The sequence below is a fragment of the Callospermophilus lateralis genome, chromosome 9, assembly GCF_048772815.1.
Source record: "Callospermophilus lateralis isolate mCalLat2 chromosome 9, mCalLat2.hap1, whole genome shotgun sequence".
NCBI classification, from domain to species: domain Eukaryota; kingdom Metazoa; phylum Chordata; class Mammalia; order Rodentia; family Sciuridae; genus Callospermophilus; species Callospermophilus lateralis.
Window position 1 is genome coordinate 42,620,405 of NC_135313.1, and position 18,991 is coordinate 42,639,395.

At 37.7% G+C, this 18,991-nt stretch overlaps 1 protein-coding gene across 1 annotated transcript in view; it reads left to right on the forward strand.

The window, feature by feature from the left end:
* The window catches only part of Stat4 (signal transducer and activator of transcription 4), a 94,669-nt gene that overhangs the window by 69,512 nt on the left and 6,166 nt on the right, over positions 1 to 18,991 (forward strand). Inside the window, exons 11-17 of the mRNA XM_076865524.1 lie at positions 261 to 320; positions 611 to 628; positions 719 to 812; positions 1,761 to 1,805; positions 14,273 to 14,356; positions 16,120 to 16,218; positions 18,346 to 18,481. Coding sequence (XP_076721639.1) covers positions 261 to 320; positions 611 to 628; positions 719 to 812; positions 1,761 to 1,805; positions 14,273 to 14,356; positions 16,120 to 16,218; positions 18,346 to 18,481 — 536 coding nt within the window. The remainder of the gene's footprint in view (positions 1 to 260; positions 321 to 610; positions 629 to 718; positions 813 to 1,760; positions 1,806 to 14,272; positions 14,357 to 16,119; positions 16,219 to 18,345; positions 18,482 to 18,991) is intronic.

An 18,991-nucleotide genomic window follows, 5' to 3' on the forward strand; every position in this document is an offset into this window, starting at 1 on the left:
AATGAAGCAATATGCAATTATTTTCCAAATATTTTTCAGTAATATTAAGTGGCTGATGTTGGCATTAGTAACATGGAAAACTAGAAAGGAACTTTTATAGTTTGAAAACATGTATAAACACGTATATTACATATAACTGGGAATAATGCAAGTTTTATTTGTATGTATATGCCATAAATGTATTTATTTCTTAAAACATAAAAAAGGCTTTTAACACTTTTAAATTTTATCTTGATTTCTTTACTGATGTCTCTTTTCAGACTACTAATAAAATTGCCAGAACTAAACTATCAGGTAAAGGTTAAAGCATCAATTGACAAGTAAGTTTTCTAATTTCATTTCAAAATGTAACAATGTCAGAGTTTTTTTAATGAATTCTCTTATTTTAAACAACAATTTTGAGCTTTTAAATTTATTTCTCTAACTTCACATATTAATGTACTCTAAATAGTTGACTTTGAGGTTTAAACATTTAATAGAACCCAGTAAAGAATTGTTTTGCTATAAAGACTTAAATTGAAATTCTATGTACTATCCTTTTAAGAATACTAGCATGTTTTGAATATATCTATTAAACAGCCCATTTTAAAGAATCTTCTTGGTTTTACAGGAATGTTTCAACTCTAAGGTAAGATATTTACTTTGTAGAATTTTTTTTTCACATCTCATAAATATATTTTACCTAAGACCATGTAAATCACTAAGATTTCCTTTCTAGCAATCGAAGATTTGTCCTTTGTGGAACTCATGTCAAAGCTATGTCCATTGAAGAATCTTCCAATGGGAGTCTCTCGGTAGAATTTAGACATTTGGTAAGTTTGGCAGTACAATTACACGGGGTGTTTTTTTGTTTGTTTGTTTGGTTTGGTTTGGTTTTTTGTCCTCACAAATTAGACACATCTTTAGTAACAGGCATTATGGTTCAGTGTATTTTATTAAGTGCTTCATAGGTGAGATTAAGGAACACATGGGGGAATAAAACATGCCACATGGAAGAATTCAAACAGTAGAAAGATCACTGAACCTTGTCTCAGACAGCCTGAATTCTCAACAGTGGTGATACGTAGGACATGAGTATTTATGGTAGTTTCTCAGTGTCTTTTGATGATAATGACAAAGACACTCTGTGTTAAAACCGTAGGCATTCCTGATTTCATTTTAAAAATCTCCTCAGGAAGCAATATCCAGTAACTCTGTGTGTGGCTGAAAGCACTTATATTTTAGAAGAATGTCTTGAGCCAACAGGGTGTTGTTCTCTGGGTACAGCAGTTGTGAAGTTTGCCTTGGCATGTCTAGAAAGCTCCAACTTAGCCTCATCCTGTTGCTTCTTGTTTTTACCACTTCCTCTTGACCTAGAGTTCTCTTCCTGTCTTCTTTCTAATTCTTTGCATAGTTTCTTAGATTCCCAAAGGCCCTATTGCTTTTTTTTTTTTTTTTTTAATTGCCAGAAACAGGTTGCTCCTCTGGTTTATTAACATCCAGAGAGGATCTCACCTGAATTTTGTGGCCCCACTGAATCAGTCTCAGAAGATCTACTTTCTGAAAGATAAAATTTAGGTTAACATAAAGATATTTGCATACACAAGTTTAAACTGGTGTTTGTTTTTGGTGTTACTTTCTGTAGAATCTAAGCAGCTAAGTCAGGTTCCAGTGAGTTGGAGAACACTTCTAGAAGTCAAAACTATGGCCAAGAAAATGATGATAGTGAGTCCGACTGATGGTACTTCCCCAACTAAACACTGTTGTTTTCTTTTATAAAGCAACCAAAGGAAATGAAGTCCAGTGCTGGAAGTAAAGGAAATGAGGTAGGAAATATTTCCTCCTACAGAATTTTTCTAAGAAATAAACTTATATCTTATTTTTATAAAGCTTTAAAAGCCTTAATATTATGTAAAATCAAATCCATGTTTCTCTGATTATAAACATAAAGCGTTATAATTGCAGACAATATGGGATTTTTTTTTTGAAAGGAGAAAATAAAAATAGCAGATCATAACACTCTCCAAAGAAAACAACTATTAATATTTTGGTACTTATCATTCTGGTCTTTGTGTGTACATTACTGTGCAAATATATCACATACATGGTTTCATAGCCTTTTATTTTTTTCTTGCCACTGGGTTTATTTGTAAAACAGCACGGAGGACACTGGTCCTCATAGACAGAGGCTCAGGGGTCAAACCAGTACTTCTGTCCTCACATTTGTAGAGGCTTTTATTATGGAGTCTTCACAAGGACCTGCGCACCCTCGGGAGCAGGAGCCAGACCCAGAGCCAGAGTTGATACAGAAGCTGGAGTTGCAGCCTGATTCTTGGCTTGGGCTTGGGTTGTGGCCTTTAACCAGCAGAGCCTACGACCCCAGGCCATGGAGGCATGAGCACACTTCCCGTGCTTGGGAAGGGCAAGTAAGGCAAGGCGAGCAAGCTTGCAGCTGGCATCCTTTGGCATCTTGGGCTTTACCAGGGCCTTGAGATGCAGGCAAACTCATGGCTGTGATGTTGTTCGCCTGCATCTCTTTCAGGCCCTTCTTGTTGTGCTTCTTGACAAAATGCATGTTTCTCAGGAACTTGGGGTCTACCCCCTTAAGAGATTTATATCTTTGTTATCGGAATTTCTTGATGCCATTTCTGTGCCATTTCTTGGATTGGTTGTGTATGGTGTGGTTCTTGGACTTGGCCATGTCTGCACCGTGAGCTCCTGGCGCAGTTGAGATGGGAAGAGGAAGAGAAAGTTCTCAGCGCAGCCCGGGGAATGTTCCATAGCCTTTTATTTGACATCTCAGTATATGGTAAACAGCTTTGCATGACTTGAAATACTCTTGGAAACATGATTTAAATTGGTTGCAATTATATTGCATTTTATGGGTGTGCCATAATTTTAGTCAGTCCTCCATTATGGTAGAATATCTTAAAATCAGAATCATTTGTTTTCCCTCAGATGTGAGGTAAAGCTCAAAAGTCGTGATATAGTATGTAAAAACTCACAGGTGAAAAACAATCCTGTTACTTTGTGGTATTTATCACCTTGCTCTCATATTTCACGAGATAAATGGAATAAAGGCGGAAACCGCTGTAGTCCAAGTACTTACATTCAAGTTTGTAGATGACAGAGCAGTCACATCCTGAACTGGAAGGGGGACCCTGGAGTCATCTGCTGAGTTGGCCAAGAAACTAGGGCCTTGTATCTATGCCTGTGTATTTGGAAGTAGGAAACCTGCATTTGAATCCAGGCGCTGGCAGTGACTGAAAATGTGATCTTTGAAAAATGATCTGGTAGAGAAATACTGCACTTTTTTCCCTCTAAGAGATCAGGAGAGTAGCCCCCAGGGTTCCCTGCTCAGATACTGCATATGTAAGACCACCTACATGATGCGGTTATACAGCAGTGAGGGTTATTTCTGGGGCAGTTTGTACAGATCCAATCTCCTGGTTTTATAGTCACAGCTCCTGTGAGAAAGACCTTTGAATTATTTGGGAGAAAAGCACTTCATAAATCCAGCATCTGATGACATCCAATCTATCACACTCCCACAAAACCATAAAGATCCATCACAAAAGGTTTAGTGCTCCACCATTTTCTCTCTAAGAATTCTTCATTCCCTTAATTGTGTCTTAAAAATCATTTCCCAAATATCGCAACCCCACCACAGATGAGCTTAGTCTTCCTCCGGAGTAGAATCAGTGCTTAAGACAGAGCCTCAAGCAGGTCTCTAACAATACAGACACCACATGAGCAGACTTCCAAGTTTGAAGATATTCTAGTGAAACAAATAATAATAGACATTCCTCCCACCTTACTCAAACCCATAAATTTTATCTAAACCTCCTAATTAAACATTAGCACATTATAAATAAAAGTCCATTTCACACACCTCACTGAAATTTGACCAAAATTTTAACATTTCATTCAACTTGATATACCTGAATATTTATTATTCACAAATAGACTAAGACAATTATTCTGAATTTTTCTTAAGCAAAACAAATCCAAAGGGAATGTCTAAATAGCTCAACTCTTGCAGTACATTGTCCTATTCATGAATGTAAAATCAAAATCTTTTCTTGGATTTCCCTAGAGATGGAAATCTAAGTAAATCATTTTCTATTAGAGAAAAACTAACCACTGCCTTAGTAACACCGTCTACTTATATTGCTTTAAATTTGTTTCTTCTTATTTTTTGATTAATATCAAAATCATACAGTCGTAAAATGATTTTGCTTCTTCCTTTTTTATTTTTTCAGATTTGCTAAAGCAGGGTCATTGAGTTTTAAAACTATTCTTTGAGCTCCCCCTATTGATAGCATTTTAGTATGACTCCAAGGTACATTTAAAATAAGTCACAGGCTTGAACATTGTTTTATGTGCTGTAGGGAATAGATGATTAGTCACAGAACGTGTGATAGAAATGAACTAGCACCAGAGACTTAAGCAGTCATCAGAGATGGCCAAAGGAAAAAGTAGGGAAGGAGCTGGAATAAAGTGAGGTTCATAAAGCCATTGGATCAGGGATTGTGGGAACAAATTTCAGGAAAACAAGAAGTTAGGATATTATAACCTAATTTTCAAGTTTCAAAAAGTTGCTATTGCTTATCTGTGAGCACCACAGCAGGAGCACAGAGCCTGCTAAGAATTCGTTTAACACTTTTTCCATAGCATTTACTACATACTAGGAACTAAGAGTGTCCCTAATGTTGACTTATGTAACTCTGCAGCAATACCGTGAATTAGGTACCATTAGTCTGACATTGATTACAGTTATAGAAACAGAGGCACACAGTAGTCAAGGTTACTCAACATTACTCAGAGTGATCAGTTGACTCAAGATGACAGGGGCCATTAGTTAACAGGGCCAAAATTCAAGCCATGGCAATCTGTCCCTCCTGTCCCTCCCTTGACTCCTTCTTTGGCCTTTCCCACCCCATCTGTCTCACCATATGTCTACCTTTTTCCCCCACCAGTTTAGAAATCAGAACTGCTGCATAATATAACCTTTGCCAGGTTTAGAAAAAAAAAAATCATTGTTTAGGAAATGTTGTTAATGGCTCTGTGTATTTGGATTTCCATCGGGACCTCAGTAGGGTAGTTGAGATAGCACCAGAGTTGGGCTCTGCCTCTTCCCAGAAGTCTGACTTTGAGCAAGTCACTCCCCCCCACCCCCACCCCCACCCCCGTCCCCATTTCCTTTTCTTCAGAACAGGGCTAAGATTACCTTTTACTTCTTAGGGGTTTTATAAAGACCAGGTAAAATGGCAGATGTGTGTTGTGGCTCTCTGACTTATCTGCCCTCCCTGCTGCTGCAGACGCTACCCCTCCCCAAGAGAGAGCTGGGCTCTAAAAGGTGGCACTTCGGACAGCTGCTGATCTTCATTTTCCTCTGATCACCTGCCAACGTCCTTGGCTGGAGACCTGGTCCCTTTCAAGGATCTCAGGGCACTTCCCTCTTCTGGCTCTAGGACCCCAAAACTTCAGACCATTGTTTCTGTGTGCTGCTTTTATGAAATTTTGTGTCTGAACTTCCCTTCGTCCCCCCACCCCTGCCCCCCCCCACACACACACCCACACTTTGGGTTCTTTAGTTCTGCTCTTCTGGTGTAAAAGCTCAGATTGACTACTTAAATGATTGAGAACGTACCAAGATGTGAGGAACGATACTTCCCCTGGGTCACCATTCCAAACCTTATAATCTTCCCAGAAGATTCAGAAAGACCAGAGAGATGCCTCAGAATGAATCTGTGGGTTGAGATTTGGTGAAACACGGAGCTCTGGAACCCCTCACCTTTGCTTCTCTTGGGGCAATTTTATTATTTTATACATTATTTTACAGATGGGAACCTGGATGGAACTTTACTTTCAAGCATATATTCCAAGATTCAAAAAGCATTTGAGACCCCCTTGGTTTAGATAGTCTCTGAAACTCCTTTGTCTAAGAGTCTGCAGTCAGCACAAGATAGGGCTTTAGATTGTTATAATGGATTTAATTTTAAGAATTTGCTTTAGGATTTCCCAGCACCCCTATCGCAAAATCAAAGTGAGCTATCACCACCTTTTCTCCCACCATTGTTTTCTCCTGGGAAGAGTTACAGTGAAGAAATAGTACCATCACCTAGCAAAGGACCAGACTTTGAAGCCATTAGTCTATCTTGTAAAATAAACATTCCCAGCAAAAATCCTTTTTCCCCAGAGGTCCTTATCACAGAGGGAGCGGCTAGAGAGTGGTTGCTGAAATGTGAAAACTGTTTGAATAGGGAAGCTGGGATGGCAGTCTCTCCAGTTTTCTCTTTGTCAGTGGGCTTTAACTGATAAATGACAGTTTTAGCCACAGACGGAGGTGTTAGGTGATTTTGTTCATGTGGCGGAAAGTCATGAAGCACAAAGAAGCTATTAGTAAAGCCTGGGTGACTTGAGTTTCATTTAACAAAATAGCCAAACAGATGTTCTTTCAAGGTTCAGTGAAACACAAACACAGAGACACAACTCACCCCAACCAGCCCGAGCATTTCACAGCGAGCTGAATTCTCTTAACTAATTGAAGGAGTTGCAACACTTTAAGGGAGAAATTGGTACTAGAATAACACCAAAAAAAACCTTAACCTTTTTAGAGTACAACATCATCTTTATAAATACCATGATTTTACAGGCTGAGCATAGAAGTTATTTTCCAGTCATTTCTTGTGATTTTATGATTATAATTTCTCTCTCATGTGATCGTATCACTTTTTCCCCTTTTCTTGTTGTTTTCCTGTGTCTGGCACATACTAGGTGCTCAATAAATATTTGATAAATGGATTATATTAATTGTTTTCTATACCACATAGCCCCATGTGCAACATTATATAGATTATGGCTCGTTAAGAAAAGAGTAAGGCATTTTTCTTAGTGGAGATTTTCTTTTAAATGTTTGTTTATACATTCTAGGTTTCCAGGGTGACATTAAACAGAGAAATAAAAAAGAATACAGTTAAATCTAGGCATAGCTGTCATTGGATTGTGTATTTTCCCCAGGTAGAGTCCAAGTCAAGTCGTTGAGCCAATTTTTTACTTTCTTTGTAGATTGTGCAATGGGTATTTTTCTGTAGAAGTACTATATAGTCAATTCAGTAATAATATTTAGTACCATATAATAGAATTATCATAAATACAGATATTTCAAATCTATGATCATCTCAGATGATCCAAATGGCTTTTAATATAGACATTAGTGGGTACAACTTATGTATGATATTTCCCAATCTGTAAGGAATAGACTGGGAATGTGAAATGTAATAGTGTCTTTGGCTTGGACTGCCCTGAGAAGATGATGAAAATCATGATTGACGACCATGGAAACTTTGAAAATTAATAAGGCTTCCTTTTATCAGAGTTGATTTTGTCTAGTCATATGTGTTGAATGTCAGCTTCTTTGCTGGATTTTATTCTAAATGTGCATCAAAATTATATCAGGGGGAAGGGTTCAGGTAAACATAGAAATTAGTCTGAATCACTGAGAAAACCTCTCATTGTCCACATTTTAGTTCAATAAGGTGACTGTAAAGCATGAAGTCTTTCCCAAAAGTCAACAGACAGCCCTGAGTGACTTTGCTGTCTGTGGAAGCCTGATGTCTCACACACCTCAAGATCCTGATGTTGGGAAGGGGAAATTACCCACCATGGATGATCTCATGTATATTTAATCACGCAAATTAGACTGCAGAGGCTAGAATGAGGAACCTTATCATTCTGTTTTTTCTACTCTCACTCTCAGTACAGAACGTCTTGCCTCTAATCACCATAATGTGTGTGGGGATTTCTCCCCACCAATAATTCGGTTTCCTGCAGACACCAAGTGGGTGTCCTACGGTTTTACATAACTCTGACACTGTCTGCCTGGAGATCACGTCAATGTCACAGGTTAAGGGCTCAATCCCACAAGAATACCCCCTACTTAGACACTAATTGCGAGTCCCAGGCTGTGACTGTACTTCTGACCAACAGGCAATAAATGGGTTCCCAAGACTCCCTCCTCAGATTCAGTTAATTTGCTAGAGAACTCAAGAACTCAGGGAAACACTCATACTTGCCATTTTGTTATAAAAGATATTACAAAGGATACAGATGAATAGTTGGATAGAAAGCATGAGTAGACAAGGTCTGTGGGGAGGACACAGAGCTTCATGCTCTCTCCAGCCATGCCACCCTCCAGGGACATCCACATGTTCGGGCAATCCGGAAGCAATCCAGATTGGAATCTTGTCCTTTGAGATTTTTCAGGAGGTTTCATTAAGTGGGCACGATTGATTACATCATTGCCATGGTCGATTAACAGCCTTCAGCCCCTTACCACCTCAGAGGTTAGGGAGTGTGGCTGAAGGTTCCAATAATCTAATCACATGGTTGGTTCCCCTGGCATCCAACTCCCATGCTGGGTATATCCAGGAGCTCCCAAGAGATACTTCCTCAGAAGAAAAGAAACTGCTATCACTCCAGGAAATCCCAAAGGATTTAGAAGCTCTGAATCAAATACTCAGGAAATTATGAGGTCTATTTCAGGAATCAGAATCAAAGACCAAAAAATTCTTCTAGCACCCCTACCTACAAAGGTCTTAGAAACTCTGTCCCAGGAACTAAAACAGAGACTAACTATACATTTCATATGATATCACAATATTATGGGACCCACTCACACACAAAAAGGTTTCCTTTGGTCATTCTCCAGCTGAAAGGGGATGAAGGTAAAATGCTTCCCTAGAGTTCAGTACCCTAGCATTCTCTGCTCCCCAAACCTCAAGTCTACCATGAGGGACTGAAGGGCTTTCTCTCTAGGTCTACTTTGCCCAGCACAGATGGTACCACCAATACAAACTTTTCATAAGCAAAAGGAGAAGCCTAGAAGCCACCCTTGTCGTGTGAGTCTCTTCACACAAGTGGAAGAGCAGGCAATGAGCAATGGTGCAGAAAGACCATGCCCTACCCATGCTGCCATACTCCAGTGGAACTCTGAAGAGCTAAAACTGGCCAATTAGGTTATATGAAGGCTGTGTCAAGGTGAGAGGTTAGACCTCATTTTAATAGTTTGTTAACTTGATTTATAATGGCTAAATATTTAAACATATGGTATTGGGTCTCCATCTGTGTACTTGCCTGAAGCCTCTCTAATATTGTGCACCTGTCCACCACCCATCAGTGAACATAAAGTGGAAGTTGTGGATTCATCAGGTGTCTCAGTGCTTTGCATGGTGTAGGCAACCCTTCCCATAGGGTAGGGAGGTTTTTCTATTATTTAAAAATGTGGCCAGGCACATGGGGTGTGCCTGTAATCCCGTCTACTCTGGAAGCTGAAGCAGGCGAATCACCAGTTTGAGACCCTGTCTCACAATTTGAAAAAAGTGTTGGGGATATAGCTCAGTGGTAGAATGCTGCTGGGTTCAATCCCTAGTACTGGGAAAAATAAAAGAAAGAAATGGTACTTTTGTTTTGTTGTTGTTCAACTTGGTGCCTAAACACAAACCAGCTACTTTATCTCATGTTCAATTAAAGAAAGAAATTTATTTCAATGTTGTGTGGGGAGGAGGAAGGGAAGGATATTGGTATGTTGATATACTAAGAGTACTTTTAGGGATGTTTTAAGGGATTTTTTTCAAGCAGAATTGTCATTATACATAACTTTCTACTTACCCAGTAGGAAAAAAAGTGATTCCACTGTACTCAGTCTAACTACCTGCAGGCAATAAAGTGTACCACATGATCTGGCCTGAGGGAGAGGAGAGTTTTTCATTCTGTACTTACTATTCAATAACAAACCCTAAGGTTAACATTCTCATTATCAATAAAGTTCTCTGCCATAACTGTTACTTATAACATCTATCACTGTTACTTATATTTGACTAGTTTATTATTTTAAAGTTAATTTAAGTGAATCTTGACTTGTTATTGATGCATATTCAGTATTAGCACCCCCTTTCTTCCAAGGTGACCCTGCCACCTCCAACTCCACCCTGACTTTTTTCAGATAATTTCACTTTTGTTCACATGTTCCAGGGTTTATTTTTAAATTGTTTAAGCTTCCTATCTCCAACTTTCCCACATCCCTTTTGAAAAACTAAGTACAATGTAGATACATCTTATCAAGAATAATTGCTTCCCCAATTCCACCCAAACATCTTGATAAAATGCAGAATCTGATTCACTAAGCCTGGGCCAGAGGTCTTGTTTTTCTAACTAGTTTTTAGATAGTGACAATGCTACTGGCCCTGGGCATAGAAAAGTTCTGTAAGATTTTCATCAGGGAAAAACTCTGATTTCTCCCCCACACCTTCCTATCCAAACCCCCCTCAGAGGTGGTAGTGGGTTTTTTTTTGTTGTTGTTTGGTTGGTTGGTGTTTTTTGTTTGTTTGTTTGTTTAGTTGTAGTTGGAAACAATACCTTTATTTCATTTTTTCTTTTTACGTGGTGCTGAGGACCAAACCCAGAGCCTCGCACATGCTAGGCGAGTGCTCTACTGCTGAGCCACAACCCCAGCCCAAAGGTGTTCATTTTTGAGCTGTAAATATCATGCATGCTAATTCTGATATTTCTTGACTTTTAAAAAAATTCCCATTTTTAACTCCTGAATTATTTCTATAAAAGAATAAGCTATAACTCTGAGAACTCTAAATATGTATTAATTTCTCCCCATCTCCACAATATTTTTATATAACATATTTTGGTTTCATTAATATGTCCAGTGTTTACATAACTACAATTTATAAAAAAGCATTAATGACTGAGTCAGGTAGCCTGCAATGATTATAGTTCTACTTTTATATTGCTTCTAATTCTCTCTGGATTTAATAGTTGCCACAGGTTTTTTATTTGAGTAATTTTATGTACCTGTCATTAATGTAGCCCCAAACTTTCCATCAGAACTAGGCAACTCCTCAGAGTACAAACATGTCAGTCTTGTATCTTTTTATTTTTCATGGTTATATCCTCTTGGACCCTCATATCTTCTTGCTCAAGTCCTGGCTGGTTACCCTCTAACTCTGTTGTACAGCTGTAGATAGTTTGGGTGTTTGGGGGGGGGGGGTTGGGGTGTGTGTGTGTGTGTGTGTGTGTGTGTGTGTTGTTGTTGTTGTGTTATTAAATTTCCTTTCATGGCTATCCTAAGGAGACTACTATCATCCCCTTTCTCATGATGGAATTTTTTTTCCTTAGTTTACTGTAATTTTTACTAGAGAAGTTACTCTCCCAGTAGCTTCCAGAGAAAAGGTAGTTGGGAACAAAGTTTCTTGAGGACTTGCTTCCTAAAAAAGCTTTTTACACTCACACTTAACTGATAGCTTGGCTGGATATAGAATTCTGCGCTAGAAATAATTTTCTCTCAGAATTTTTAAAAAACTTTCACTGCCTTCTGCTCCCCTTGCATTCTGATTCTTACTCATTTGTAACTAACTGGTCTGTACTCCCTTTAGAGTTTTCCTTTTATCTATGGTTTTTCTGAAATTTTACAACAATGCATGGTGCTAGACATTCCTGGGACTCTTCCAATTTAAATATTCATTTTCTTTGAGTTGAGAAATTTTATTGTATTATTTATCTGTAACAGAACATGGAGATCATGTCAAAACATATAAAAACAATAAAATGAAAACCCATCAACTAGCTTTTAAAAGTCGAGCTTTGCAAATGTAGGTAAGGAGCTGGTGTTCCTCTGTGGCCCTTTGCCTCTCTCCCCACCAAGCTCCAATGCAGAGGTAGCCATTGTCTTCAGTGTTGGTGTTTATTATTCCCAAGAATGTTTTTAAACTGAACTACAAATGAATATGTCCCTAAATACTTTGTATTGTTCTTTATTGTAATTATGACAACTTAATATATAGTACTGCAATTTGCTTTTCTTGCTCAACAGTTCAGAGACCCCTTCCCTCAGCTGATTTATGTTGTGCTAGATCATTCAATTCAGCTTTTTGCTCCACAAATATACACAACATATTTAGCCATTCCATTGATGAACAACTTTTAGCATAGTAAACAATTCTACTATAAGCATTCTGCAATTAACATTCTTCTACATGCCTTTTTTTTTATCTGAGTACAAGAAATTCTTTGAGTTATGTACATGTGACAAGAATTGATATGTGTAGGTAATGTCTATCTTGCATTTTGTTAGATATTGAGAAATTGTCCTCCACAGTGATTGCACTAATTTCCATACAGAGTGTATAATAATTACCATTTGGCTGTGTTTTTTATATTTACTCCACTCCACTTTCTCTGGAACTTCTGTTTGTTGTTGGAATTCATATATTAAGACTTTATGGGCTGGGGTTGTGGCTCAGTGGTAGTGCTTACCTAGTGCACCACATAAAAATAAATAAATAAAATAAAGGTATGTGTCCAACTATAACTAAAAAATAAATGTTAAAAAAAATCACTTCAAGACTTTATTATCTTTTCTATCCTGTTTTTCATTTTTCCATTTTTTATTTTACTTTCTTTTCCCTTCTAATTCTTCTACTGTCTTCATTTTTCTTACATTTTAAATTATTTGTTATTATTTTCTGAATGTACCTTTTAATAGTTTCCTATTCTTGTTTCACTGACATTTGTTACATAATTTTATAAAGCAGTTTAAGAAACTTATCATGTAAATTTTCAAATATACATAAAAGTATAAAATACAATTAACTCCCATTTATGTAACATCTAATTTTAGCAATAATTGACATTTTGGCTATCTTGTTTCATCTGTTTTTTTCCTATACACAAACATTTTTTATATGTCTTTAAATTCCAAGTAATATAGCTTCTTACTCATTGATATTTCAGCAGAAAGTATCAGCAGTATATAAAGTTCTTAAACACAGTACCCTTATCACAATATAGTAATAATAATAATAATAATTCCTTAAAATTATTCCTTGATCAGACCTTGCTTATTCAAATTTCTCCATTGTGTCAAGAAAAGGCCTTCTTATGATTAGTTCTTACAAAGTAGTATCCAGGCAATATCTACCCATTACAATTGTTTGATTTGCCATTTATTTGTTGAAACTGAGCCAAGTATTCATTTTTATTATAGTTTGTCTTTTTTAAAATATATATTTTTAGTTGTATATGGACACAATACCTTTATTTTATTTATTGATTGACTTTTATGTGGTGCTGAGGATCAGACCCAGTGCTTCACAAGTGCTAGGCAAGTGCTCTACCACTGAGCTACAACCCAGCCCCCATAACTCTTATCTTTTGCATTATCTTCTGAGTTCTTTTTAAATTTTTCATCTATTTTTCATGTGACAGTCTTTGTCAAATGTCTGATGATTGTTAGCTTGCTGTTTAAAATTAAGGGTACTAAAAGGCTGCCTGAAAGTTCTATGTGCATTTGGGGAACTGACTGTTTCATGGCAGAGGGACCCCCAAAGGGCCATAAGGATAAGTTATTTTTTCTTGGTCTGATCCACTTTAAAAAATGTCCTTCTTAGAGGCTCACCCTGAGCAGTCCAGATATCAGGGAAGTAGGCAAGAGCTTCACCATGAACTTTCATAGAATCGTCCTCTTTTGGGCATAGTACCTCACCCCTGTCCACAGCTTGGCCTGACTGCAGAGCCTCTCCTGATTGTTCTGCTCCATAAGGTAAACCCAGGCTGGAGAGGGATGGAGGCCTCATCACATGGCCTGGGGCTCTTCAACCACTTCCTATTCTGCCTCTTCTATCTGCAGCCTCAGCAGCCAATGCTTCCAACCCCAGGGTTCTTACTTCCACCCTCACTCCTTATTCTCCTACTTCTCACTGGGGGATCCAAATTATGATTTTGCTTTACTAGAAAGTGAATAAAACTCTAACTCTTAGCAGAGCAAACAGAGAATAGCACACATATCTAACCTAGCATGTTTAATCCAGAAGAAAATCTTGCTTTCTTGTGAAAACGAATTCATTAGAACATTAGGAGTTGCTTCTACACACACACACACACACACACACACACACACACATTTTTAATTAATATTTGGTAAATCAAAAGAACTAATTTTAAAAAATTAAAATAAAGAACAACTTGTCTGTATTTCAACTGATGAAAATATGCTTGGATTTTAAAAGCCAGAAATTATGTTGTTTTGGAGACTTAAAATCATTCTGTTTCTAGAAATGAAGATTTCTCAAATTCTGCATATAACTTTTAAAACAATAAGAGAGAATGTTCAACAATAGGAAATGTTTGGGGACGTTTACTTTGAAGTTTATTAACTTTTTAGAAACAGATCTAATATTAGTAGGTATGCCTTTGTAAAATAATGTATTTGTTTCTCTCTAAGGGCTGTCACATGGTGACTGAGGAGCTTCATTCCATAACCTTTGAGACACAGATCTGCCTCTATGGCCTGACCATCGATTTGGAGGTAGGTGTTTCAAGAAATATCTATTATTTACTAGTAATATTTGCAGGAATTGTTCAGCATTGTAGGTGAAAGCTCTATCTTTCTAGGTTTTAGTAGTTCCCTTTTATTTTTGTTTTACTTTAGAAAAGCAATATGTCAAATGTTCACTAAATAGTTAACATGTTATTCTGTTCTGATATGTAGATGCTAACACACAATAAGGGGAAAGAGGGAAGAACAGAAGTTCATTGGATTAGACAAAGGGCAATGAAGGAAAGGGTGGGATGGTGGGAATAGGAAAGATAGTGAAATGCATTGGACAAAAAGTTCCTATGTTTATATACGAATACACTACAGTGAAACTCCACATCATGTACAACCACAAGAATGGGATTCAACTTATTCTAAGTTAACTCCATGTATGTATAACATGTCAAAATGCACTCTACTGTCATGTGTATCTAAAAAGAACAAATAATTTTTTTAAAAAATGCTATCCTGGTTAAATATAAATGACAAAGTTTCATAGGATTATGAGTTTAATATGTGTTGAATGATTTGTTGCCTATGTTGCATTTTTGCTTGTTTGTTTTCTGGGATTTTTCTGAGTCACAAATACCAAGTAGAAAGCATAAAACAAAGTCAGTGTCCTTGGACCATGTCATGTGATGATATATATATTTTTAATTTATTTAAAAATGTCTTAGAAGGAAGATTTCTCTAACACAATAAACAAAGAAAAACAATAAAACATTGGCAATACATTGCTTTTGATCGATCCTCTTCTAACAGTGACCATAGAATCCAAAGACACAATAATAAAACTTTTGGGATTAAATTGAATGTGGTTGACTACGAGCCCCTTGAAGGCAGGACACAGCCTTCCTTGTACACCATAATCAGTGCACAATACCTAGCACATGGTAGATGCTCAATATTTGTTGAATAAAATGAGCAAATTAGTACATGAATGAACAAGCACAGTTTCACACATCCTGATATGATCAGGTTTGTGGGGTGTATTGTAAGAGAATTCTGCCTTTGCTCTTTTAGTTAATGAATGCAAACACATTTGTAAATCTTCCACAGGCTCCTTCCTCTTCTCTTTCCCTAAACCTGTTTCCATGAACTGTTAATTTCCTCAACTGAGTATTTTACTGCCCATAGGAATGTGATGTCTGTCATTAGGAAGGGATTGCTGTAAATTGATTAGTCTCTCTGGCTAGTCTGTGAAAGCCTGCTCTTCCATAAGGTAGAAAATCACATTACCAATAGAACTAAATTCAGTTCTGCAGCAGTAGGCAGGCAGCTCCAGCTCTTATACTTTACCTCTCGACCTTGTGCAATAAAATCTCCCACATCTGGTACTGATGATAATAAGGTGTTAGATGGTAATTTGAATCTACTGATTCACCAGAGGTAAATTTAAATTCAGATTTTAAAATGTAATAATAAAGAGGACAAGTGCTAAATCAATAGAATTTCTAATTAGTTGCAGTTGTAGAAGTGACATGAGAAAGTTTAGATATTTACAGGATGTCAAGGAAGATGTTAGGAAAGCTGCCTAAGCACTCTGAAAGGACTCCTGCTCTTCCTGCATCCCTGGCTCATACATGCTCAAAAGTTCTTCTGCCTTCAGGGGTCATGTTAGTGATCAGCCAACACGAGCATCAGAATTGGGAGAGTGGGGTGAACTTGAGATGGGTCTTTGGAGGAGAGAGGATCAAGTGTAAGATCAATGTAATGTAGGACCACCTGTAATACTTTTTTTTTTTTTTAACCAGACCAGCTCATTACCTGTGGTGATGATTTCCAATGTCAGCCAGTTACCTAATGCGTGGGCATCCATCATTTGGTACAATGTGTCAACCAATGATTCCCAGGTAGCGTTTCCACTCCTTTTGCCTCTTTTCATTCTTTTTGATTTGTTTTATTGTCAACAAAGCCCATCTGTCTAAAAGTGGTGTATTTGTTTATGTGCATGCATGCACATGTGTCCACAAAGGCATGTGTTTGTGAGTTGTTCATTTATAGTTTCATAGTTCCTTTCATTTCATATTTAAAGTAATATATGCTGATGTACTTGAACCCTGAGAGAGTTCTGGCTAGCAAAAAATGACAGACTCTGGTATTGGTCACTTCTGAGAGGCTGGTCTTCTCCCAACAATGTGCATCACAGAGTTCAAGGGTTAACTAGACTGTAGGGAAGCTCCTTTGCCTTAGAATTTTACAACTGACTGCTGTCTTAATTTGTTATCTCATCTCCTTAGCTTCTTCTGGCCCCACCTTTTACCTACAGTCTCTTCTATGAAGTTTAGAGAATTGGTTTCCAAATAAGTCCCTAGAATATTCATCAATCTTGCCTAACTATCCTCTGACAGCACAAATTTTTGAGTCAATTTTATATAGATTTTATCCCTCCCAGGCTTAAGCTGGGTTTTAGTGCCATCTGGTGGTTATAGGCGCCACTATAGACTCAAGAAAACCAAGGAGGCATTGGCACAAAAGATGAGTTAGCACTTCCCCTGCGCCCTTCTCACTAAACCTCAGTGTGTTGTCTGGAAACCACCAAGATCTACAGAAAACAGGTCAGATGTAAATAACAACATTTCTTCTTAATTCAAAGCAAATGTTACCTCCAAAGGAATCGATTCGTTCACAATAGATCTCAGCAATAAGAACAAAGCCACAATAGGTTCGCTGTAAGTGTTCTTCAACTTCAACCCAATGTTCCTAATATGCAGAATTCTTCAGCCCTATTCCTCCTGGGCCTTGGGTACCCTGTCATCTGAGACAGATGGACTGCCCGGAGGAAGGCTGCAGAGTGTTCCATATGCATGGCTTCAACTCTAGTGAGTTCTGGTCCCTCACTAGAGCTTCCCCTCTAGGAGTTCATTTCTTCCAACCCCAGGGCATAGAAGGAGAGATGGGATAACTCTTGTCCTCTAGGCTCACAGCACGGCAACACATTTGGTTCGCTTAGAGGCTTCTGTTTGAAAGCCACCTCAGTCATCCCACGAACTCTCCCAGGTTACTTTGGTTCAGCCTGAGAATCTGGAGACTGAGGGCAAGTATAGCTCCTTCAACAAAGTCACAGCCTGCTTACAAACCCAGCTGAACAATAAATCAGATTTCTTAATTCTAGCCTGCTGGGAAACCTAAACTCTTAGACTTTTGTTTTATTATATTCTGGGCTCTCTGTCCTTCCCCCTCCTCCTATCCCCCTTTCTTGTTGGATATGGTATCTTCTTCCATTCCCACCTCCTAGAGTCTCTTGGATCTTTTCCTTGCTTCCCAGCTTAGCTCACCTATGACCTCCTCCAGGTGCACTACAGTTCTCAATTCTTCCCCTTCTCCTCTTCTTGGAAAACCTGCCTTTCACCCTATCTGCTTTCCCATAATCTGGGATGAGGTCTTACGTTCTATTGTTGACCCAGTTTGGGGCACGAACAACCTCATCACTATTTGATCATCGAGAATATTCTCCTATCTAGAGCAAAATAAGAAAAGACTACTATACTATCCATAAAACAGGAGTCTGAGGTTAATCCTGAGCTCACATTGTAGGATTACTTTCCTTGTCCTGAGACTTCTGGTGTTTCTTGAACTTTGGGATGACTGGTCTTGCCAAAGTATAACTTGTGCCTAACTCGCGATGAGCCAATTTAAAAAACATGATACGTTTCATTTAAGATTATTTCAGAAAAGAATATCCATCCAATTATTTGTTGGAACAGTGTTAAACACTTGTCTAATATGATTGATAGTTGAAAGTTCAGGGAAAATGAAGAGATACCAAATGATTCAGGAAAGATGAAACTCTTGTATAATGTTACACAAAAAGCCCTTTAGGAAAAAACAAGATCACTCTTAAAAAAAGAACAAAGTAAGATTTCATTCTGTATTGTTAACTTAGTTGACCTAGAGTTCAAATCAGGAATTCCATCTATTGAATCACAATGGGTTCCGTGTGATTAACAACTATAATCATCATAACAACTCTATTTCAGAACTTGGTTTTCTTTAATAATCCTCCATCTGCCACTTTGAGTCAACTCCTGGAAGTGATGAGCTGGCAGTTTTCATCATATGTTGGTCGTGGCCTTAATTCAGATCAACTCAATATGCTGGCAGAGAAGCTTACAGGTGAGAACTGGTAGAGACAGATGCTTTGCCTTTTTTTTTTTTTTTTTTTTTTTTTGCACTTGAACATTTTAAAGAACCAGAATGATATTACTACCACTACTACTACTAATGATTATTACAGTTTATTGAGTGTCTACTATATTGCCAGGCACAAGTGCTGTATTATCTTTAATTCCCACAAAAGTTCTTCAAGGCCCATATTATTCTGTCCATTATAAAGATGAGGATGCCAAAGTTCAGAGGTCAAGTGACTGATACACTCCAAGGCTAGTACATACAGTCAAGTCTTAGGTAGGGAAGGGCCAGTTCAAAAGCCTTTCCTTTCCATTTTACATACCAGTTTCCAGGTGTTATTAAGCCCTTTCTATTAAAGATGATGTGAAGCCTTAATGGATGCTTTGATCTTTCATGTTAATATCTCAACTGACATTAACCAACTGGAAAATGACTGATTCCCTCACAAGTAAAGGAAACTTTAATAGAAAATTTGAAACACCTAGTAGTAATTTA